This window comes from Alexandromys fortis, unplaced genomic scaffold, assembly GCF_014885135.2.
Source record: "Alexandromys fortis isolate MF-2015 unplaced genomic scaffold, M_Fortis_MF-2015_v1.1 scaffold_1, whole genome shotgun sequence".
Lineage (NCBI taxonomy): Eukaryota > Metazoa > Chordata > Mammalia > Rodentia > Cricetidae > Alexandromys > Alexandromys fortis.
Window position 1 is genome coordinate 11,303,488 of NW_026067927.1, and position 24,310 is coordinate 11,327,797.

The 24,310-nt window shown below is 43.8% G+C and overlaps 3 protein-coding genes across 3 annotated transcripts in view; all 3 read left to right on the plus strand.

Annotated features, from left to right (window-relative positions):
- Nucleotides 1-2,273, plus strand: part of LOC126503004 (chemokine-like factor) — an 11,699-nt gene extending 9,426 nt beyond the window's left edge. Inside the window, exons 3-4 of the mRNA XM_050144436.1 lie at nucleotides 322-417; nucleotides 2,092-2,273. Of these exons, the coding sequence (XP_050000393.1) occupies nucleotides 322-417; nucleotides 2,092-2,223 (228 nt within the window). The 3' untranslated portion in view covers nucleotides 2,224-2,273. The remainder of the gene's footprint in view (nucleotides 1-321; nucleotides 418-2,091) is intronic.
- Nucleotides 2,274-3,014: 741 nt separating this feature from the next.
- Nucleotides 3,015-13,723, plus strand: Cmtm1 (CKLF like MARVEL transmembrane domain containing 1). The gene is made up of 4 exons (XM_050144555.1): nucleotides 3,015-3,398; nucleotides 6,023-6,181; nucleotides 10,479-10,577; nucleotides 13,604-13,723. Exons 1-4 carry the CDS (start codon nucleotides 3,015-3,017, stop codon nucleotides 13,721-13,723), a joined length of 762 nt encoding a protein of 253 aa, XP_050000512.1.
- Nucleotides 13,724-13,889: 166 nt separating this feature from the next.
- On the plus strand, nucleotides 13,890-23,385 carry Cmtm2 (CKLF like MARVEL transmembrane domain containing 2; the record flags this gene model as incomplete). The annotated part of the gene is made up of 5 exons (XM_050144557.1): nucleotides 13,890-14,114; nucleotides 14,395-14,508; nucleotides 14,610-14,768; nucleotides 22,534-22,635; nucleotides 23,209-23,385. Coding segments are annotated over exons 1-5 (777 nt in total), but the record flags the coding sequence as incomplete, so codon positions are not given.
- Between the last annotated feature and the right edge of the window lie 925 nt (nucleotides 23,386-24,310).

The following is a 24,310-nucleotide window of genomic DNA, read 5'->3' on the forward strand; positions in this document are numbered from 1 at the left end:
GCTTGACTAATTAAAGGATTGTTGTGTTAGAAGAAACTTGCTGGTAGTTGGAGAGCATTATTTTACTACAGCATTTTAGTTTCTCAAGAGACATTGATGCGTGCTAAATTGAATAAAAGATGGCTTTAAAAATTTTTAGCGAACTACCCCCACCTTTTTCTAGCACTACTTGTTGGTCTTGTCTCCCCCACACACACACACACACCAACCCAACAATGCTAGGGATAGAACCCAGGACCCAGAGTCATGCTAGATCTGAGCTGTATTCCCAGCCTTGCTGGTCTTTGCTAGCAAGCTGACTTTTCTGTTCTGTGTTTTTAGGATATCATCAACTCCGTGGTAACAGTCCTATTCATGCTTGTTGTATCTGTGCTGGCACTGATACCCAACAATTCAACAATGACAATCCTTGGAGGGGTAAGCAGAAAGGGGGGAGGGCTCTTTCAGGGTCCTTCAGGTTTGGCCAAAATGCAAAGTCATTTAGAAGTATGCTACAAGTACAGCAAGATGCCCTGTATTCACACCAGGAGCTTCTGAACTGGCTGGCCTACAGTGCCCACCGGCCTTATAGTTTGTGTGAGCGCAGATACATTCCCTGAGTCGCATAAGTAGACAAGATTTCGTATTGGAGTTAGCCAAATAAAGAGCGCCTCACCAGGCTGGACCAGACTGAGAGAAGCTGCTAGAATCAGTTACAACTCTGAGCTCCCAGAAACCTGATGGTAAACAAAACGAAAGAAACATGGTCGGTGGGTTTCTGAGTTTTTCTTTTAAAGGGTTCAGATCACCATAGGTGAGATCGTATATTCTCATAAGGCTTCAGATACAATAGAATAGAGTTCCTTCCTGCAAGGGAGGTAGGAAGAAGCCTTGCAACTAAAGAGTTATTCTGAGTACTGCTTACAGAGATGCAAGTCAGTTTTGTCAGACTTGATCCTGAGAAGCAAACCAAAATGGAAGAGTTCAATAATTTCATTATCCCTCCACCTGGTATTTTTCTGGGATTTGGTCATTTGACTTTCCTAGGCTCTACTCTAGAGGACTGACTTAGAAAGTTCTTCCTTCTTTCTTGTTCTTTCTTAGCAAGGGCTGTATAGAACCGATGATGCTCAGCCATGTCTGTCAGAACCCTGGATTTGAACTCCTTTAGGCACTAAGCAACTTCATGAGAGATTATATAATTTTTCTAGAAATGAGGTATGCCAAAATATCAATCTCCCCCAATTGTAAAGATAATTTTATCTGTCTTGTATGAAAAAAGATGAAGCAGTCATAGAACTCAGATTCATTTACTGGTTCCTCTCATTTGCTCGTTGCTTAAATGCTGAGAACGTAGAGCTGTTAGCCAGCACAGCAGCCAGGAGCCATGTAGCTACTGAACATAAGAAATAGGGCTAGTATGACTTGAGATAAGCTATAAATATAAAATATGCATAGGATATCAGAGCCTTATGAGACTATATGATCTCACCTAACGGAGTGCTGCCCAGCCCAGAAGAGAAGAAATGGTTCTGTCTCTCCGGCAGTGGAATTGCAGTTTGCTCCATTTCCCTTTAGCTCAGTTTTATTTTCCTCGGGCCTGTCTGGACTCCTGTGCCTTGTGTGGACATTGCCCGGGCTCTGAGAGTTCACTGTGGAGCAGTGCAAAACTCGTATCACAACTCTGGTCCCCGGGACTTAATCTGTTGCCAGCACCAACTCTTTCCCCCCAGCCAACCGTGCTGATAGAAAAATCAAAGAGCTCACCGCGGAGAGAGAAATGTTGGTTGGTAGCTAAATACAGTCAGGAGGGCTTTAAAGAAAGCATGTCAGAGCAAATCAAGAAGGAGAATCAAGAAGGAGAGGCGACTTCCGTTCCACCTCAGGGGGGAGTTCTAAGTACCACGGTTATCCTTTTCTTTACTGTGGTAGGCGTGGGGAAAACTTAGCAATGAGTTCTAAAGTCAAGCAATGAGCTTCCACTTTAGGGTGGTGTGGTAGGTAGCACAGAGCAAGCCCCATGCCCTGGCAGGAAAGGAATCTAGCGGGCAGCTCCCTGAGGGTTCGTGTGACAGAAGCTGATGACCGTGTCTCCCGTGTCTCCGTTTGCAGGTGTTTGGGCTGCTGACAATAGTGTGTGCCATTGCTGATTGTGCCCTCATGTACCGGAAACTTCTCTTCAATCCAAGTGGACCTTACCAGAAAAATTCTCCTAATCGTAGCAGACATGACGAGAGTCAATAATTTGTATTCCTTTGTACTAATTATTAAACTGATTTCTTTATTCTTCCATATATCTTTTCTGCAGTTTTCATTTTTTAATTTCAATGTGCGCGCCGGCAAATTTTATGTCAGTCTGACCCAAGCTAGCGAGTCCTTTGGAAAGACGGATCGTCAATTAAGAAAATGTTCCGGATTTGGCCAGCCTGTGGTGCGTTTCCTTGACTGTTGATTGATGTGGGAGCACCTCGCTTTCCGTCCTGGGTGCCTTAAGAAAGCAGGCTGAGCAAGCCACGGAGAACAACCCAGTAAGCAGCACTCCTCCATGGCCTCTGCATCAGCTACTGCCTCCAGGTTCCCGCCTTGAGTTCCCACCCTGACTTCCCTGCATAAAGGACCTCAAGCTGTAAGATGAAATAAACCCTTTCCTCCCCCATGTTGCTTTTGGTCGTGCTGTTTTATCACAAACCCTTAGCTGGGTGATGTGGGAGCTTGACAGACTTTTGGACCTTGCTTTCTGCCGGTAGCCTTACTGTTTATAGCACAGAACTGGCGCCTGGCCGGACATACCCGCAAATGTCTTTTCTCTGGGTTTGCTGGCAGCAGCTCCTGCAGAAGTGGTTGCTGGATTTTGAGTTTCCAGGCTAGGCAAAGTACCTTTCCCCCAGATATCAGACTGCGAGGTTGGGTGGCCGCCATCAAGTGCTGGTGCACGCGGGTAGGCTGCCCGCAGCCGTTGACGCTGGTTCCCCAAGGGGACAGGCGCCGACTGGCGCCCCACGGCCAGCCTGACATAATCAGGCTTGGGATGCGCCATGAATCCTGCAAATTCCAGGCGTGAGTCCAGCCACCCTCCCAGAGGCACAACATCTCAATCTCAATTCTTGGGTGCTCCCTCACACTCCGAGTCAAAGGAGTCTATCGCCTCTGTTACGTCTCCCAGGGGATTTCCGCTTAGCGCCACACCATCCAGTAAATCTATACGTACTGTTCGGAAAGAACAGGGTGCCAATAAGTTACCACCAAAGAAGCCCGCACAGAGTCAGAAGATGCCAACTCGCCAGGTGTCTAAGAAGATCAAGGTACATGCATCCATCAAAAAACGCGCTGAGGGCCGGACCAAGGTCCCAGAAAAATTCAGAGACAGCTTCCAGCTCTTTTTCTTCTCAACTACTGGAATGTTGAAAGTCTTGAGGATGGTGAGCAGAAGCTGCCTAGTTGCCTGGGTGGGTGGAGGGAAGGTGGTGGCCTCCAGGGTTGAGTACGATGCTGCTGGAGCGTAGGCTTCAGTTTTTTTTTTTGTTGTTGTTGTTGTTTTTTTTTTTTTTTTTTTTTTTGAGTTCACTACAGCAGGGAGGCCTTGAACTCATACAGATCTGCCTGCGCCTCTCTCCAGAGTGCTGGGAGCAAATGTTGGTGCCACCACAGACCCAAGATCACACAATTCTCAGTACTAAATTGGTGGGGCTTCCCCTTTCCCTTCCTTCTTGAGGGTTTCCCCTCACAAATGAAAGTAGAAAATTAGTGACTAAACAGCAGAAAGTTGTAAACTAGCAAGCACAACTGGTAAGAACCTCCATCTTTAAAAGACCTACTCAAGCAGTACACAACAAGCAACAATCTGGGAAAAACGGAAGAGGACACTAGTGAGAATGGGGGAGAATGGGGGAAATGCTCCCGGATGTCATTAAAAATAAAAGGACCTGCAGACAGGGCCATACAGCTTCTGGGAGGGAAAGTTTAATGACTCGAACTGATCCCAAAATAGAGAGATTCAAACAGAACAACATCTAAAAGCACAGAGAAAGCAAGGGGCCTGCAGGGGAGCTCCTGTGTAAATGCGGCTATGGTCAGTCCTGAAGACCGACTTCAGTCCGCAGAGCTCACACTGTGGAAGGAGAGGAACATCGCCTGTGAACTGTCCTCTGTCCCATGCCCTTGCTCCCCCACCTGACAAACATAAGCAAAAGGATTTTTAACTATAGAAGTGAATCAGACCAGACATGGTTAGGGTCAGCTCTTTCAGATCAGGAAATATCATTTTGATGATGCTCAATCTTTTTGAAGAAACTAAAATTTCGGGACGATTTATGTTCTCTGATGACTGAATCCAGGGCCCTGTGACTTGCCAGACACTCCACCAGGGAGCTAAATCCCTGTCCTTTTATGAGTGATTATTTTACAAAGTCATTCTAATACTGACATCAAAACTTGATCAGGTTTAGCAAAAGCAAACAAAATAGAAGTCTCACAGCACCAATGTGAAGATTAAATAATGTTCAGGCTCCCGGTGCTTAGCTTGTGTCCTGGGATGGATCCCCAGAACGGGGGGAAAAAGTGTTAATATATTAACAAAAAAATCCATCTGTATTTTTAAAACATATACCACAAAGAGGAAACACAAGGATGATTTGCTATTGGAACTCTTAAAATAACCTATCCTATTAAAAGGGAAAGGTTATAAGAGTCAATCAAATTGTGTTGGAGAACATGTGCCAATCATGGGTGTCATAAACGGTCTGAAAACGGAGAACTGAATCTAACAGTAATATGATACAAGTGAGCCATTTGAAAGGTACTCTGGAGGCCAGAGATACAGCACAGCAGTTACAAGTTCTTGCTCCAACTGAGTTGTTTCCAGCAATCAGGTCAGTTGGATCACAATCCCCTTCAACTCCAGCTCCAGGGATCTGACACCCTCTTCTGGCTTCTATGGGGACACACATACACAATTTTAAAAAGAAAAGCATTTAAAATTGACAACTCCATGAGAGAATAGACTCAAAAGAGACACAAATACATCTGAGAATTTAATATACAATAAAGATTGTATTCTTGGTCATTGGGAGAAATCCTAGCATCTCCCAGGGAATGACTGATGTGATCAACTGGAGAGAAAGAAAACTCACAGTTTCTGCCCAAATCAACATCTATTTACTTAACCAGTGTAAACTTGGATTTCCTTCTAGAAATACAAACCAATAGTAGTTATTTCTTTTCAGAAGACAGACTAGCTAGAGTGGTCGCGCACGCCTTTAATCCCAGCACTCAGGAGGCAAAGGCAGGTGGTTCTCTGTGAGTTTGAGGCCAGTATGTAGTCCTACGTAGTGAGTTTCAGGCCCGCGAAAGCTTCATAGTGAGATCCGATCTGAAAAACAAAACAGAGAGACTAGGTTTGGATAGAGAAGAAGAAAGAAATTTAAAAACATTTCTGTGTTCAATCTTTATTAGATATATTATTTCACTTATAATATGTTTAAGTAGGGCTGGGAATGTAGCTCAGTAGTAGATTGCGTGCCTGGCATAATGAAGGCCCTGGGTTTGATCCCTAGCACTAAAAAATTAACTAGTTAATTAAAAATTGAAAAATGAAAGCTAGGAACGTCACTCAGTAGTAGCATGCTCTGAACTCAATTCCCAGTACTACCAAAAAAAAAGAATTAACTAATTTAAAACAACGTTAAAAAGAAAATATCTGTGGAAAACAATACAGGCAGGGCCTGGAAAGATGACTCGGAACTAAAGAGCTTGCCGCACAGGCCTGGCAGCCTGAGTTCAGATCCTCAGAACCCATTCTGATGCTGGATGAGGTGGGATGCGGCCTGTCAACCCAGCATTCCTGCAGGGAGATGGGAAGCAGAGACAGGAGAGTAGCCCTGAGTACACGCCACAGCATAAATTTGTACACACACACACACACACACACATTTTAAAATACAGGCTACCGCAGTATAATCAAATTAAATGTAACAGATGCTTCCAGTTCAAATTTGCTGCGGGTAAACAGCTGTATGCATTGAACAAACCTGTTCTTTTCTTGCAGTGCATTGTCACGGCATCGGTGTTCTGTTTCATCTTTGGCGGCGCCCATGAGATGTTTATAGCAATCACGATTCAGGAAACCTGCATCGTCCTATTTTTTATCATAATATATTTGGTAACCCTTCAACACTTGCTGATCTGTATCCACTGGCCTTTGCTTGTAAGTGTGCGTTTTCATAATTTCAGTGTAAGCTTTGCCCATAACCCCAAGAGTTAGCCTGTCCTCACTTTCCTCCAGGGAAGACAAAAGAGCTCTTTAGACTTTGACAGAGCATTGTCCTGTCCCAGGGGAGAACCCTCCCCCCACCCCTCAAACCCAGAAAGGTGCCTTGTACTCCTCTGTCTTCAGAACAGCCTTCAAGAAAGCTTCCTGCGTGTAGTTGAGCATGCAGAGACCATCGCAAAGGGCTTGTCTGATTGAACACACGCATGTTTTCCCCTAGTTGAAGACCAGAGTTGCTTGTAGAAGAGCGTATGCTCCTGCTTTTCATCCAGGCAGATTTACAACTCACCCCAGACTAGAGCTACCATAACAGAGATGTGGAAAAGTTGGGAAAAAAAAAAAAAACTCTTCCAGGTTAGAGGACAATCATACGTGTATGGGTTTAGAAGCCATAATCTTAAAGGGTGAGGTATCCAGGAAAGGAGGCCATGTGGCTTTTCCCACACTTTCTTTACCCATTGAGAATGCCTGAACCAGTCCTGGAGGCCCCTAGCTCGCTGGAGAGGCACTATGTTTCCGTCCAGTGGTCAACAGAGGTCCAGTCCCTTGCCTGGTGGCCTTCTTTACTAGCTCTGTGACCTTTATATTGATAAGAGACCGTTTGGAATGGCTGAGACAAAGCTTTGCTGTGTAGAGCAAGCTAGACTTGAGCTCACCAGGCAGCTTAGGCTGACTTTAAAAATAGCATCCTCCTGCCTTAGACTCCTGAGTACTGGGTTACAAGCATCTGTCATCAGACTCCTTAGACCTGGCAGTTTCAGTTCCCCCGTCTAGGAAATGCAGAGAGGGGGAAGTGTGAGGAGGAGCCCCTCCTCATAGGGTCTCTGTAACAGTAGAATGTGTTTAGAGATGGTACAGTACCTAGCACCACATACACACTCTACACGGCATCCAGAAAAGAAAATCAAGCTGCCGTATCCCATAAGGGATTTGGATTGCTTTGGCCATTCTCTCTTGTTTGGTGAACAACCCTGACATGGCTCCTGTCTCATCCACACCTCACTTCCTTTCTTTATGTGGTGGTAGGAGTTGAATCTAAGGTCTGTGTGTGCCAGGCAAACATTCCACCGCTGAGCTGCATTTCTCTCTTTTCAAATGCATGTCTCTGAGAATTTTTGCTTGCCTGTGTGAATGTGCACTGCAAACATGCCTGGTGCCCGTAGAATCCAGAAGAGGGTGCCAGATCCCATGGAACTGGAATTATAGTCAGTGTAAGTTACCACATGGAGGCTCTGAACCCAACCCAGGTCCTCTGCAAAGAGCAAGGAGTGCTGTTTACTGCTGAACCATCTCTCCAGCCCCACACTTTATATANCTCTCCCTCCCCCTCTTCATGTCTTCCCTCCACTCCGTGTGTGTGTGTGTGTGTGTGTATGTGTGTGTGGTGTTACTTTTGTGTTTCCTCACAGGAGTTAATGCCATTTTTAAGATAAGGTCTTAGGTTTTTTTTTCCCCCAACTAGCTTTTGAAGCATGAATCTAATCTTAATCAATAAAATCTAGGAGTCGGATATTGGGGTAAAGATCTGGAAGATCAGAGAACTGGAGCCGTTGCCAGTTGCTTCCTACCTGTCTCCTTCCTCCATCTCAAAGTGCTGAGATCCTGTCTCCATCCCCTGAGTTCTGGGATTAAAGGCATGGTTAACAGTGGCTAGCTCCACCCTCCGATCTCAAAGCAGGGTTTATTTGTCAGAACACAAACGAATTACCACACATTTCCCCCTTTTCATCTAAATGAAAAGTGAAGGTTTTAACTAACATTTAAAAAAAAAACTATATACAAAGTACAATTGCAGTAGGAAGCCACTTGTTCATTTCCCAGCTACCCAGACTCCCATAATGACCACATAGAAACTGTATTATTTAAATCACTGCTTGGCCAATCACTCAAGTGTATTGCTAGCAAGCTCTTATAGCTTTGGTTAACCCATTTCCATTAATTATCACCATGTGGCTGTGGCTTACCGACAAGGTTCCTGCACGTCTGAGTCTGGTGGTGCTATGTGGCTTCTCCCTGACTCCGCCTTCTCCCTCCCAGAATTCAACTCAGTCTTCTCCACCTAGCTCTATTCTGCCCTATCACAGGCCAAAACCACTTTTTTATTCATTAACCCATAAAAGCAACATATACACAGAAGGACTTCCCACACCATTTCCCCTTTTTAAATTTTTCCAAAAAAAAGTTTTAACTTTAACATAGTAAAATTACATACAACAAAACAGGTATCAAGCAAGATTTAAAGTTACAATATTTATATCTACTTTATGTTTTATCATAACTAAGGAAAACTATGATTTTATCTATCTATTCTTCAACTCTATCAAAGACTCCAGAAGGATATAATATTATCTAAGTAAACAGGAAATGCATTATAAGCGACTTCCAAAACTCTAGAATTGATAGAGACATTTCACTGCCTGGACAGTCACCCAAAGTTCTCCTGTAATGTTGGAGTATCCATCTTCAGTCTACAGGCCCATATTCGTCAAACTTTTCCATGAAGCAGGAAATTTCAAAGACAGTTCTGCCTATTGACATTTTGTCAGTCACTTTCTTCAGTGTCCTGCGGAATGTCTGACAGACTCGTTCATGAAGCAGGAACCCCGATGGACTGTCTCACCTTCTTTAGGCAACTTCAGCAGTCATTTTTCTGTGAGTCCTGCAAGTTCAGCCAAGCAGTTCAGGCAAGAGCAGTTTCTTGCCCAAATGGCTAACAAACTCCTTAAGGAGCCTCTTTGATACCCATCATCCTGTTGAAGTAGATTGGTGTTACCAGAAGCAAATGTGTCTCATTGTCACGAAAAGTCCTACCTTCTTAAAAAATTTTAAATGCCATACTCTGTAGTCTTTCAAAGATCTGAAGAATACCTATCTAATTGAAATATATCTCTAAACATCTAGAAAACCTAACTAACATGACTACAAGTTTGGCAATTACAGATGACTATCTATTAGCCTGTATTTCTTAATTATACATTACATTTTTAAATGAGCTGCACAAAAACAATACATTAATCAAGAGCAGAAATATGCATATAGCAAAACTGACCTTAAATTTGAATCAATAAAATAAGATCCATATCAATGCAAAGTATCCATCTCTATAGCACATCCCCCTTTAAATGTAAACAAAAATTTATAGACAATATTTGGGAATATGGGCATTGTTCTCTAAACTGCTTCCTGTTGATTGGGATGCTGATATTCAGGTCTCTCATAGAGTATCCTGTGTAGCAGGTCCATTTCAGCCAGCTTCCCTGTAGCTGTCATGGATGTTGGACCATCTGGACCATTGCTTCAAAGGGTCTTGTTTGATCAAACCATATTAGTCATAAGGAATTCACAGCTTTCACTCTAAGGGAAACCCCTTCCAACCATGCTCACCCTTCCAGGACACAAAGGAAGAGGCTGATCTGTAGTTGAAGAGCGCTTCCAACCAAAACCCAGAACGAAGGACACAAGATCTTGATGACATTGGGCTGACTCTATTCTGGCTTTGTCTCAGACAAAAGAAAACAGCACAGCCATTCATTCCAGAAGATCGAGTCTGCTCTTCAGATGGGTTTGTGGGTTCTCAGGACACATGTGCTCACAAAATAATAGAACCCAACTTTCAGAGCATTCATTTTGGATGTAGGGGATAAAGTAAATAAATGAACTATTAATATAAAATTTACCTCCCGAACCCTTATATTTACATATATTAAAATAAATAAGTTATGAAAAAATGAAGAATTTACATTAAAATATAAAACTTCAAAAAAGTGTCATGTTATGGATGGCCACTTTTGGCCAGTCCTAGACCACAGAATCTAGAATGGCTGCACCCTTTAAGAAAAGGTGGAAGAGGATGTAGAGATGGCTCAGTGGTTAAGAGTGGGTACTGTTCCCACAAAGGACCCAAGCTCAGATACTGCACACACATAGGACAGCTCACAACCACCTGGAAATCCACCTGCACTCACTTGTGCACACACCCATTCTCTCTCTCTCTCTCTCTCTCTCTCTCTCTCTCTCTCTCTCTCTCTCTCTCTCTCTCTTTTTCTCCTCTCTCATATATATGTGTGTGCATGTGTGTGTGTGTGTGAAAAATAAAATTATGCCCCTGAAGGTCCCTGTCAATCAAAGAGAAAGCGTTCCAAAGGTATCGCCCTTGGATGGGTAATGGACCACTTTAAATATTTTTAAATTGCATTCTCATTTACAGTTGACCCATTTCAACTCTGCATTGCAGGATTTTATCAACAGTTTAATCTCAGCTGTGTTCCTTGGAGTAGTTGCCCTGATAACAATTCAAGAAAAACAAAGAAGGCATTTGTGTTTTATTGGAGGGGTAAGTAGAGGCATTCATGATTCTATTTAAGATCAGTGGTCTGGGGCCAGTGAAATGGCTAGGTGGGTAAAGTCTAGCAACCTATGTTCATTCCCAAGGCCCACATAATAGGAGAGAGTGACTCATAATTTGTACTCCAGCCTCCACAAGTACACCAGGGCGCATGTGTGCATACACATACACACACCAATAAATAATACAAACATTTTTAATGAAAAAATAATATAAGCCGGGCAGTGGTGGTGCATGGTTTTAATACCAGCACCAGCAGGCAGAGGCAGGCAGATCTCTGTGAGTTCGAGGACAGCCTGGTCAGTCTACAGAGTGAGTTCTAAGACAGCCAATGCTACACAGAAAAACCCTGTCTTGACACCCCCTGAAAAAAAGCGTATATGATGACCCTAAAAAAGAAAGGCCATCCTGATGTTATTAACAGAACAGATAAGACTTACTTATTTTTAAGGTATGTAGGTATGTATACATGCAAGCAAGTACCAATGGAGGTCAGAAGAGGACACTGGACCCTCGGGAACTGGAGTTAAAGACAGTCGTGAGCCTCCACATGGGTCCTGGGAGGCTCTTAACCACTGAGACATCTCTCAGAACCCCCTTCTCCTTCGTGTAGTGACATCTTCAAATGATGTCAAGTGGCCCAAACCTGAAACTCAAAAACCTCACAAAATGTATTCTCCAAACAAGTTTATTAGTCTATGGAACAACTTTTAAAAATCATATACAATACATATAAAACACTGCGAGGAAAAAAAATCCCTTATAATTGAGTGTCTTAGTTACCATTCTGTTGCTGTGAAGAGACTACAAGACAAAGGATTCCATTGGGGTCTGGCTTACATTTACAGAGGATGAGTCTGTGACTATCATAGTTGGGAGCACGGCAATAGGCAGACAGGCACAGCACGGGAGCACTAGCTGAGAGCTCACATCTGACCCACAGGCAGCCGGCAGAGAGTGAGACTAGGCATGGCTTGGACTTTTGAAACCACAAACCCCACCCCCAATGACACCCCTCTTTCACCAAAGTCATGCCTCCGAGTCCTTCTTAAACAGTTCTCCAACTGGAAGCCAAACCTTATAGGGTCGGTTCTTATTCGAATTACCACACTGCAACTTTGTTTGTTTGTTTGTTTGTTTTCCTGGACTAGAGAACTATATTAAACAAAGATCTAAGGGGGCACTGTCAGAATGGAGTAATTTGGCTTGACCAAGGAGGAAGGAGGAAGGGATCCTGCCTGTGTTGAAGGACCTCGTGTGTGTCCTGCACGGCCTAGGCACCTCCTTAATCTTGTTGTCCTATAAATAGTGTCTCTCATCCAAGACAGTCTCTAACTTGCTCTGGGGATTGAGGATAAACTTGAACTTCTGATTGCCCTGCCTCTACACATTCCCCATCCCATACTGGATTACAGCTATGCACCACCACGCATGGTTTCTGCAGTGCTGGGGATCAAACCCAGGGCCATGTGCACACCAGGCCAACACTATACCGTCAGCACCACTTCCGTGGTCCTCGACTTAGGCTTTAAATTTTCAGGTTTACAGACACATGGGTGTATCTTTAGACTGAGGTTAAAGACATTGCCCCGGATCACAAAGCTTAGATAAACTGAGCCTAAATTCATATTGAATGGAAGAATGCAAGAAATAGCCAATCAAATTTTTGGAGAATAGGAGGAAGAACTGGAACTTGGCTTAATTGTGTGGACAGGAAATAGCCAAGAAGAGAACAAAGTTAAGGCAGGTATGATGTCCCAGTGGTACTTACCACTAAGCATCATAGCCCAAATTCAAGACCCAAAATCCACACAGTGGAAGGAGAGAGCTGACTCCTGCATGTGGTCTCCAACCTCTACACAGCTTGGAGATGCACTTTTGAACACTGTCTCTTTGACTGACAGGGACCTGCAGGGGCATAATTTTATTTTTCACAGATTTGAGTTCATGTGATTTTAAGGTCTTGAATAGGATTTACACGCACACAAATGCGCACACACAAACGCGTACATGGACACACACAAATGCTCACATGCACACATACACACACACACATTAAATAGAAATACAGGGACTTTTGAAAAGGGTTTGGATTCCATAAGTCCATTCCATAATTGGGGAGTATTTTTGCCAACGGCACTGCACTGTGCCAAGCTGGAGCTGGGCGCTGGGAGCAGAACCCTTTCTACTAAGAAATTCACACAGGGGCTGAACAAGGCCTCCTAAGAAGCTGTCATCAAGTAGCTCACAAAGAGAACTATCCATGACTGGAATACCAGCTGCTGTCAACCCTGATCCCGGTCTGACCACTCATCAACCGAGATTTCATTTCATGACCCCCCCTCCACACACACACAAACACACACCTCCAGCCTTTCTCTCTTCTTGCTTGGACTGGCATCAGCACACCTCCATGCCTTCCTGCCTTATCCAGGTTCACCTTCCCTTCATCTCATAGGCACTGCAGGAGGGTTTTCTGAATCTCAAACCTGTCCCCTCCTCAGAGAACTCCAGACCGTCCACCACCCAGGCTCAACTCTGCCAGGCACTCGAGCTATAAAGGGCATTGACTAAATGCAGTGGTTTGCAACCTAATTAATGCTGGGGTTGTTTAACGCAGTTCCTCGTGTTGTGGTGACACCCAACAATAAAATCATTTTCATTACTTCTTCATAACTGTAATTTCACTATCGTTAGGAATCATGGTGTAAATATCTGTGTTTTCCCTTGGTGTTCGGGGAGCCCTGTGAAAGGATCATTAGGGCAAAGGGGTCGCAATCCACATGTTGAGAACCACTGGTCTAGTAGCTAGTGGGTCATAAGATCAGGCCACTGTGGGCAGCAAACCACACTGTTTTCCATTTTCTAGGGAAAACAAACCTGGCTGACAGAAGCCAGGAGGGACAAGCTGTAGCTCTTGACACCATCTGATAGGAACTGCAACGAGATATGGATACTGAGATCATTGTTAAAGTAATCTGGCCTTTCCTTCCCAAATATATTGTGTCTGACAGATCCTGTGCCTCTCGGCTGCAATCCTGTGTCTCATCGATGCCTTGCTGGTCTCCAATGAGATGAGGAAAAACAAGAAAAAAAGCCCTGAGACTGTAACTAAGCCCTCCACCGTCCATTGAGACAGAAGCTATGATGAAGTCACCCAGCCCTTCCAGAATTTGACTGAGAGACTCGTGTCCGCGTATAATCAATCACTCCCTCCAGGTCATCACAGAGCTCCAAAGCACACATGTGTGTGGCCATAAAGACAGGACTGCTAAATCGTCAACACGTCTGCTTCCTCGTATGGCCTTGTGTAAAAGTCACATCACACTCCCACTCCTTCACAAAGCTGTCCCAGGAGGACAGAAGGGACAGAAACCCAGGGCGCAACAGCCACAAACCTGGGACTCCTTCTCAAGGAAGGCCTCGCTAGGACCAGTGGGGCTCCGCGCATTCTGCCGCGTGGAGGGTGGGATGTTCCGCATCCACAGGGGTGGGGCGATCCTGCTGGTCCACGAGATGAGGCGGGCTCGTGCTGACCAAGCCTAGGAGTTGGAATTCTGCAGTCCCAACCGTCAGTTGAGCACCATCCTTGAACGGGTCTGAAGACACCAGGCTCTCTCTTGAGCTGGGCCTGTTCAGGGACTGCAGGCAGGGCTGAGCAGTGAGAAATTGAGAACTACTGCCAACCATGGCCGAGCCTGAGCCTCCGCCTGGGCCTAGGCCTGGGCCTGGGCCTGGGCCTGGACCTGAGCCTGAGCCTGAGCCTGGGCCTGGGCCCGGGACTGCACCTCCGCCACAAAATCAGCCCAAGGATGATGTAGGCACAAGAAAAGGGTTTCAACGCTACAAGTGGGAATTCAAAGACAGCAATAAAGAGTTCTGGACAATGGGACATGCTGAGGTCAAGATCCTGTGTTTGGTAAGCTGGATTGGAATTCTAGGGGTGTCTATGGACGGGAGGGCCGTAGAAGTCGGGGAGAACCCTTGCAACAGCTCAGAAATACGTATTTTTCCACCCAGGGTTGCATGATCGCTGGAATAAAACTCTTCGAAACAGTGGCCACACACCCCATCCTGATCCTGATCCTCACTATGGAAGTGTCCTTCTTTGCTTTCTTCATCTTCCTTTACAGCTTCGCCCTTAACAGATACATACTCTTTGTCTACTGGCCCATCACTGTAAGTAAAGAATGTAGGAGAGCTGTTGCCAGTCACCTTCTAAAAGCACCTGGAAAAAGACAACCTCCTCTACTGGTGCTCAGGGTGGGAAGCTGGGTTAGAGAACCGAAGCCAGACAGAAAATGCTCCCCCAAAACCTAACTGTGTTGGGTCAAAGAAGAGTAATCGAGGCTTTGCTGTCTCAGAAACAGGCAGGGTTTCAAAACCAGCCATTTTTGCTAATGTTTTTTTGCTGGCATCCATCTCATTGGGATATCATTCCAGGATTCAACACAGAAAATCAGACTCTGCATAAACCAGTAAGGTAGGGGGAAAGAAATGTCAAACATGGCTAAACCATGTCAGGTCTCTAGTGAACAGGAAGAATGCTTCAGGAGCAAGGCCAACCTGAAACAGTCATCCAATGGGGTGAGGCTGAGCTTGGGAAGTCCCTCAAGCATCCATTCCTCTGGTCCCTTATCTATGCCTCAGGGACTGCAACAATCCATAGTGAGACTGGCCACACGTAAACTTCTTACCATTGTGTCTTAGGTCTCAGGACTAGAATTCCCTCACCTCACTTACAGAATCACCAAACGTACCCAGCTAACTTCCTCCTAGCCAAGGAGCACCTCAACTTCCAGTTCCCTTTGTTCATTACCCACCTCTAGAGCCCTTGGTTCCCCAATTCCTTTCACTTCACAAACCAGCAAATGAGCCCCCCGAAGTCAAATAACCTGCCCTTCAACTAAACTCAACTAGTAAACAGCACAAAAGAAAAAGAAGAAAGAACCAAACTTAATGGAATATTCTTCTGTTAGCTGTGACCACCTATCTGTCTGCCCTTTTGTTAAAAGCTGTTAGTGGCCAAGTTGTGGTGGCGCACACCTTTAATCCCAGCACTCAGGCAGCAGAGGCAGGTGGATCTCTGAGTTTGAGGCTATCCTGGTCTGCAAAGCAAGTTTCAGGATAGCCAGAGCTGTTATACAAAGAAACGCCGTCTCAAAAAACAAAATTAATTAATTAACTTTTAAAGAAAGGCTGTTAGTGTCCAGGGATCTATCAGTCATCATGACGACCCCAGCACAGGAAGGAAGAAGAGGAAGACTAAACTGAAAACTTTTCGAAACAGAATGCACAGAAAAGAAAGTAAAAAGACAGAGACCACATGGCCATTGAAGGAACGGAAAAGATTCAGTAAAATTAAGTCTGCCAAACCATGAAAGTCAATCCTCCTATTCTTAATCTAAAATAGTAATTGAAATGTAACCAGTATTGCTTTCATTAAATAACTTAGCTGGAAAGAAGGAAGGAAGAGAAATAAGCAAAAAAAAAAAAAAAAAAAAAAAAAAAAAAAAAAAAAAAAAAAAAAAAAAAAAAAAAAAAAAGGAGGGGGAGAGGACAAGAGAGGAGAGAAGGAAAAAAAGAGTTGAAAGGAGCGAAGAGGAGAGGAGAGAAAGGGAGAAGAGAAGAGGAGAAGAGAAGAGAAGAGAAGAGAAGAGAAGAGAAGAGAAGAGAAGAGAAGAGAAGAGAAGAGAAGAGAAGGAGGAAGAGAGGGGAGGGATAGAAGGAGCATGTAAGATTTTTGAGATGGAAGACAGGAGTAGTGACAATACAAGCTGTGGATTGTTGGGAGTGACTCACGAGGCACCATCTCAGGAACTTGAGATAAGGATTTTCAAATGCTCTCAAGACAAGAGATGAGGCCTGTCTTAGTTTGCGTCTCTATTGCTGAGATGAAACATGACCAAAGCAAGTTGGACAGGAAAATGTTTATTTAGTTCATACTACTGCATCACAGTTCATCATCAAGGGAAGTCAGGATTGGAACCTGAGCAGGGCAGGGACCTGAAGGGAGGCAGGAGCTGGTGCAGAGGCCATGGAGAATGCTGCTTCTGTCTTGCTTCCCATGCTTTGCTCAGCCTGCTTCCTGTAGAACCAAGGACCACCAGCCCAGGGATGGCACAACCCATAATGGGCTGGGCCTTCCACCATCAAACACTAATTAAGAAAACACCCTCAGAAAAACCCTTTCTGAGGAGTAGATGGGGGATGGGTTGGGGAAGTAGGAGGGTAGTGAGAGGAGGAACTCTGGTTAGTATTTAAAATAAATTTTAAAAAAATAAAAATAAAGGAAAATGTCCTATAGCCGGATCTTATGGAGACATTTTCTCAACTGAGGTGCCCCCTACTCTGATGACTCTAGTTCATGTCAAATTGACATCAAACTAGCCAGCACAAAGTCTTGCGCCAAAGCCAAGGAGAGGCTTAGGAAATCAAACCAGCACCCTGAGAATACTGCATCCATAGGGGAAAGATGGGGAAAAAAGACGTACACATTTTGCCAACACAGAGAAGCAAGAAACATTGATCCGTACTTGATCGTGGGAGTGAGAAGGGATGGGTTTTTCTCTAAGAATAAGAAAGCTGAAATCTTTCCCTTACATAGGTTTGGAACCTGAGTTTTTGCTGCCCAGAACCTAGAACACTCATGCCTTATGCTGCTGATGTTCTAAATTACATCCTCTGAACTCAGAACAGAAATAAATGCAGAACTGCAGCCAAGGCATGAAGAGATTTGTCTCTTGAAAATTCTCCAAACTAAGAATCAGATATTGGCAAACGTGGTCAATGTTTCAATAACATATTAAATATGTCTATATTTATGATAGAGCATATGTCTATAATCCTGAAACTCAAAAGCCAAAACAGGAAGACTGAGCTCAATGCCATTCTGGTCTCGTGGCAGGCAGTTCACAGCCATCTGTAACTCTACTTCCAGGGGTCTGACACCTCCTTCTGGACCCCACAGGCACCTGACACACATGTACACAGACATACACATAGCCAGAACATGCACATAAAATGCAATAATATTTTTTAAAAAAAGAAATAATAGGAATGTATACTTAGCCCAAATCAAGAGGTATCCTAGGTTGCTAAACTATTCCCTAAGCTTGTCTGTCCCAACATGATACCTTTTTTCACAAGGAAAAAAAATCCAGCATATATATGAAGAAAATACCAAAACAAACAAAAGAATTAAGAAAATTCCTGAGGTGCAAAACACTGAGAATGCAGCTGTTAGTAATGTTGCTTGCCTATCATGTGCAAAGTTCTGGGACTGAGCCTCATCGCTGCAAAAACTGGGTGCAGTGGTGTTTCTATGTAATCCTAAAACTCATAAGGGGAAGCAGGAAGAACAAAAATTCAAGATCATCCTTGTCAACACAATGATTTTGAGGCTCTCCAGGGATACATGAAACCCTATCTCAAACAAAAGAATAAGAAAAACAAAACAACAAATAACCATAAAATTGATAAAAGAAGAAACAAAGATCAATAGTGAGAATTCAGAAAATAAAAAATTTCCAGGTGTGGTAGGCCACGCCTTTAATTCCAGAACCAGGATGTGGAGGCAGATGGATCAGCCTCGTCTCCATAGTGAGTCCCAAGACAAGCAGGTTACATAGAAAGACACTGTAAGAAAGGAAGGAAAATGAGGAACAGAACAAAAATCACACTCCTTGTGAAAAAAACAAAGGAATAAAATAGACAACCCATAAAAAGGAAAAAAACAAAAATAGTGCAAATATAAAAAAATAGATCTTTAGAAGATCATGAGGAAAACATGAACGTTAATGCTAAAATTTAGGAAAGTTGAAATAAAATAATTTACTAGAAAAATATAAAATACCAGTTCAAATAAAGAGAAAGGTGAATAAGTCCACACAGACGGATGTCTTCTCTGCTCACGTCATCCGGTAGCTTTATTATTTGTTGCATTTAAATCATTTGGCCCATGCATTAGGGTACCCTGGGACTTCTACCTCACTATCCTGGCCATTAGTTAAATAATTTGTCAACACCATAACTCTGTTTATTATTTTATTGGTTAGTTAATCTTTTTTTAGACTCATCTGAAGTGTCATTTTTATCAATTTTTTAAAAAACAAGTGTGAAATTCAATTCTAGTCTTTACATTCTATGCCACTGGTCTTTTTCCTTTTTCTCTCTTTTGAAAGGTTGTGTGATATATCTTCTGATATCTATTTCCATTTTGAAATCAGATATTAGATTAAGAATAAACATGCGTAGTAATGGCCCATGCCTTTAATCCCAGCACTCAGGAAGGAGGGACAGGACGATCTCTGTGAGTTTGAGGCCAGCCTCATCTACAGAGTGAGTTCCAGGACAATAAGAACTACACACAAAGAAACCCTGTCTGAAAAAAAAATTAAATTAAATATTAGCCCACCAATATAACAGTGCATTAGGAAGCAGTCTATCACAGTGAAGCAGCATCCATGTCAGGACCCGCAAATATGGTTTTGTCTTCAAATTTTAATAATACACTTTTACTCTATTGTATTTATAACAAAAAATATTTTAAGTTGTAAAAAAAACTATTTGGTAATAATGAATAGTAATTTTAAAAAGCTCTTACGAAATGAAGAATAAAGGACACATCCAATTTTAATAAATATCTACCCAAGTCTTCAACAAACATTGCATTTCTTGGTGTTCCTAGGTGTTTGTTTAGAAAGCCTCCCAATTCTTATATCTTTTAAATTGTAACCTGAGTAAAATGTAACAAGAAAACCCAGGTACATAGAGACTGGGATGGAGAAAGAAGGATTGCTCCTTTGTAACATGAGCCTTCTTACAGAAAACACCCCAAAAATCTGCAGCCTCAGTAGAACTAAGTGGGTGATTAAGATTCCCAGAGACCCAACATCAGCGTTCTACTTGTCAGCAGAAGCAGTGAGAACATGAAACCTTAGAACAATGTAGAGACTCCCGGATGTCTAGGAATAAACCTAGACAAGTTAAACTGGTGAATGAACACCAAAGGAAAACCAAAATGAATATGGACTGAATTCCCGGGTATGAAATTATTACCGTAGCGATAGCAGTTCAATTCAGAATTGAGTTCTTGAATCTGCAAAAGGCATTGCAAGTGAACAGGGCTTTCTATGGAACTTTACAAGGTGATATAAAAGTCTTTGGTCAGCAGTGACTGCAGAGACTTTGTAACCAATCAAAGTACTGGAAATATTGGCCTGTTGAACACTCGGACACAAATGGCTCATCCTATGTCACCCTCGCCGAGGCTCAGCCAACATCTTCCAAAGGGTGATCTCTGGCTTCTAGACATGGTCCATGTGGCTGTTACGCTCTTGAACTCTCAACAGCTGTGATTACATAAACACAATTTGGTTCATTAATGCCCTTCGTGGAAGTGACAGATGCTCATGTCCCACAACCTGAAGATTTATATGTAGTCAAAGACTGATGCAGAAAGGGGAGACATTTTTCTTCAGTAGGGTAGCCACTGGTAGGGTTCCTGTGCTTCTGTATACAAATTTTCACCCATGCACCTCAAAACGACCACAGTGAAACACAATGGGACACACACGCACACAAATGTGCGAGCGCGCACGCACGCACGCGCGCGCACACACACACACACATACACACGGGCAGGGAGGCGGGGAGAAGGTAGAAATAGTTGTGAAGAAGTAGAATAGCCAAAGTGGGAAGAAAGACAAAGAGAAGGTAACGGGTTGGGGGGAGGGGCAATGTGTTCAATTCCTTTCTATTCATGTTCGAAAATATAATAAGGGGGTTGGAGAGATGGCTCAGTGGTTAAGAGCCTTCTTCCAGAGGACCCACGTTCAATTCCCAGAACCTACATGGTATCTAACAACTGTAGCTCCAAGATATACCTTCAAACAGACATTCATGCAGACAAAACACCAATGCAAATAAAATAAAAACAAATAAATTATTAAATAAAATATAATCAGCCCATTATTAAGTATAACTTAACATGAGCTAATAAAAGCATTACAAATAAAATTATTTGGAAAAATGAAAAGAATTACAAAAATGGATTTGCTCAACCAAATGCAAGAGTTACCCTATGATGTGGGAGTGTCATATATCAATCTGTTGATTTCATTGGTTAAGCAATAAAGAAACTCCTTGGCCCTGATAGGTTAAAACATAGGTGGGAGGAGTAAACAGAATACGATGCTGGGAAGAAGAGGAAGTGAGGTCAGACTCTGCTCTGCTCCCAGAGAGACTTGACAGCTCTGCTCTCTGGAGCAGAGACGCCAGGCTCTGCTCTCCCAGGCAGCTCCAACCCAGGATGGACGGAGGCTAGAATCTTCCCGGTAAGCGCACCTTGGGGTGCTTACACACATTACTAGAAATGGGCTAGTCCAGGTGCGAGAGTTAGCCGAGAAGAGGCTAGATAGAAATGGGCCAAGCAGTGTTTAAATGAATACAGTTTGTGTGTTGTTATTTCGGACATAAGCTAGCAGGCAGCCGGGGTGCTGGGGACACAGCCCTGCCACTCCTATTTCAACAACCCTAAGTTTTGGTGCTAGATCATGGATTAACTAATGGAATTGTTACAAATGGAATGTTTGTGTCCTCCCAAGATGTTTGTGTCCCCCTCCCTGAGATGGGGCCTTTGAGGAAGCAACTAAGCATAAACAGAAAACGTAAGGTTGGGACCCTGATCCAAAACCATTAGTATTATTACAGGAAGTGGCAGGTCCTATGACCTGTCTCCAATGGAAAGTCATATGAAGATAAAGAGGGAAGGGCAGCTGCCTCCAGCCAGGGAGAGGGCTCTGGTGCCTCGCTCCTGGTCTTCCAGTCTCCAGAAGGCCAGAGGATAAACATCTGCAGTTTAAGCCACCCAGCCTACTGTGTTTTACAATGAATGCTGTGCTAACATAGAGGTAGATCAGAGGATTCTGACTTACACTCATCCAGTGACTTATATATGAAGAGGTAGCGTTGAAAACACTGGGACAGCAGCTGGACAGTTGGCTAAGCAGTTAAGAGCACTGGCTGTTCCTGCAAAGGACCCAGCTGGGTTCCCAGCACCCAAGCACCCCACAAGCTGCTGTAACTCTAGTTCCAGGGAATCCAGTGCCCTCTCTGGCCTTCTCAGGAACTACACGCATTTGGCAGATTACACACATACAGCCAGCACACTCGTAGACATCAGATGAAAAGAAGCAAAACTGTTTTTGAAAGACAGTTGGACAAAATATTCAATGAGAGTACCAAGGAATATTGACAGGAGAGATTGTACATCCCACTAAAATTAAAAACAACTGAAAATTTAGACATTCTATAAAAAGAATAACTAATGGAAAATGGGGAAAGAAAGTTTTCTAAGCATAAATACTTAGAATTTTGGTTGGTTTTATTCTGTGTTGGGAGAAGAGAGCTTGTATGTGGTAAAGGAATACCAAATCCCCAAGGAATGAAAGAAAAAAAAATGACGAAGGAAGCAATGAGGGAAGGTGGTCCAGGGGGTAAGGCAGGGTTAGGTGAAGAGGGAACCTCAAGGCTCCCAGAGAGCAAGGACATCCTCCCAGCAATACTGCTCATGGGAACTCTGGAGAGGACAGTACAGAAACGATGAGGGGAAGTAGCTAACAGATACCTTGAAGTAGTCTGTGCATTTATTTACATGATTACTGATAGGCACAAGACACCTGGTTTTGTAGACAAGATGGCATCTTGTGTCTCACCTGGGCTGACAGCAGTTAAGTTTGGACCCCGTCCTCTACTCGCAGAGGCCAGCAGGGAGCCATGGTTGACCAGCTTGGCCAGAAACATATTTACCTTTGTATATTTTGTTTTAAATTGTCAGGGTTGTGCAGGGGCATTTGATCATGGTTACATGGAGTAAACTGGGCTGTGTCTGGGGTGGGTGGGGCACAACTGTCTAAGACCAGCTTATCTCTTCCCCTTTCAGGACCTCTTCAACGATCTCTTCACCTGTGGGTTCCTCATAGGCGGCATAGTCTTTGCTTTGAGGGCTAGAAGAACGATGCCAGATGCCTATGTTGCAGCTATGGTGAGGTTCTTCTGCTGAGCAGTGGATTTCCTCAAATCAGCATCACAAAAATCCTGGGATCAGGGCTGGGTTGCAGCGCTGAGTCTGTAGAGTGCTGGTCTAGCCTGATCTACGGCAAGGCCAAAAGCTACTGTAGTGCCTTATGCCTGTCTACAATTGCTAGTAGTCAGGCGGTAGAGGCAGAGGATCCAAAGTCCAAAGCCATCCATGACTCAATAGTGAGTTCAAGGCAGGCCTGGGGTACATGAGACACTGTCTCAAACAAACAAAACTTGGGGGTGAAAGCAAATTTAAGGCATTGGTCAATGTTTCTAATGGAGAAGACACGTTTTTAAAGGTGGTGTCTAGGAAGGCAGACAAGTTACCTGTCACCCTCCCTCATGTTTGTCCAAAGGAAAAAATATAAACCAGATGAGGGGCACTGGGCATGGAACCAGGGAGAGCAGACTGAGGGTGGGTCTGGGAGGGAGACATTTAGGGGTACACTGTGCATCACCTCTGAGGATAGACTTGGAAGGGAATCTGCCTTCTAGGTGTGTGATGAAAATCATGAACATCCATTTGTTTCCCTAGATCCTTATGGGAATTGCCGCATTTTTTGCTGTGGTTGACCTATGTCTTCAAAGGAGACATCTCAAAGGCAAGAAGATCCGAAAGTATGCTCTGCTTGCTCCAGACAAGAATGGCAAAATGCCGGACCCAAAACTACAAGCAATGCTGGAGGCCAAAGAGGAAGAGGAGGCACGGCAAAAGGAGAAGGAAGAGAAGGAGAAACTGGAAAAAGAAAAAGAAATGAAGGAGAAGGAGAAGAAGAAGAAGGAGAAGGAAAAGAAGGCGGCGAAGAAAAAGCAGAAAAATCAGGCGAAGAAATGACTGGACAGCAACACTTGTGGTCAGGAATGGCAGCAAGTTTTGTGGCCAGGCCTTCCGACATGCTCTCCTGTTGGCGTCCTCCTACTTTTCTTTTCCATCAATAAACACCTCTTGGAAAGTAAATTTCCTCTCTAAACAAAATTTTTTTATTCTCTTTTTTTTATTAAAGATTTCTGTCTCTTCCCCACCGCCACCGCCTCCCATTTCCCTCCCCCTCCCCCAATCAAGTCCCCCTCCCTCGTCAGCCCAAAGAGCAATCAGGGTTCCCTGCCCTGTGGGAAGTCCAAGGACCACCCACCTCCATCCAGGTCTAGTAAGGTGAACATCCAAATTGCCTAGGCTCCCACAAAGCCAGTACGTGTAGTAGGATCAAAAACCCATTGCCATTGTTTTTGAGTTCTCAGTAGTCCTCATTGTCCGCTATGTTCAGCGAGTCCGGTTTTATCCCAGGCTTTTTCAGACCCAGGCCAGCTGGCCTTGGTGAGTTCCCGATAGAACATCCCCATTATCTCAGTGTGTGGGTGCACTCCTCGCTGTCCTGAGTTCCTTGCTCATGCTCTCTCTCCTTCTGCTCCTGATTTGGACCTTGAGATTTCTGACCGGTGCTCCAATGTGGGTCTCTGTCTCTGTCTCCTTTCATCGCCTGATGAAGTTTAATATTCAGGAGGATGCCTATATGTTTTTCTTTGGGTTCTCCTTATTTAGCTTCTCTAGGATCACTAATTATAGGCTCAATGTCCTTTGTTTATGGCTAGAAACCAAATATGAGTGAGTACATCCCATGTTCCTCTTTTTGGGTCTG

What these genes read in the sequence shown, in the direction of transcription:
- Cmtm1 (XM_050144555.1), top strand. Translation starts at nt 3,015, where the DNA reads ATGAATCCTGCAAATTCCAGGCGTGAGTCCAGCCACCCTCCCAGAGGC. An exon ending in TGTTGAAAGTCTTGAGGATG is followed by an intron (nt 3,399 to 6,022) that starts GTGAGCAGAAGC and finishes CTTTTCTTGCAG; the next exon opens with TGCATTGTCACGGCATCGGT. An exon ending in ATTTGTGTTTTATTGGAGGG is followed by an intron (nt 10,578 to 13,603) that starts GTAAGTAGAGGC and finishes TGTGTCTGACAG; the next exon opens with ATCCTGTGCCTCTCGGCTGC.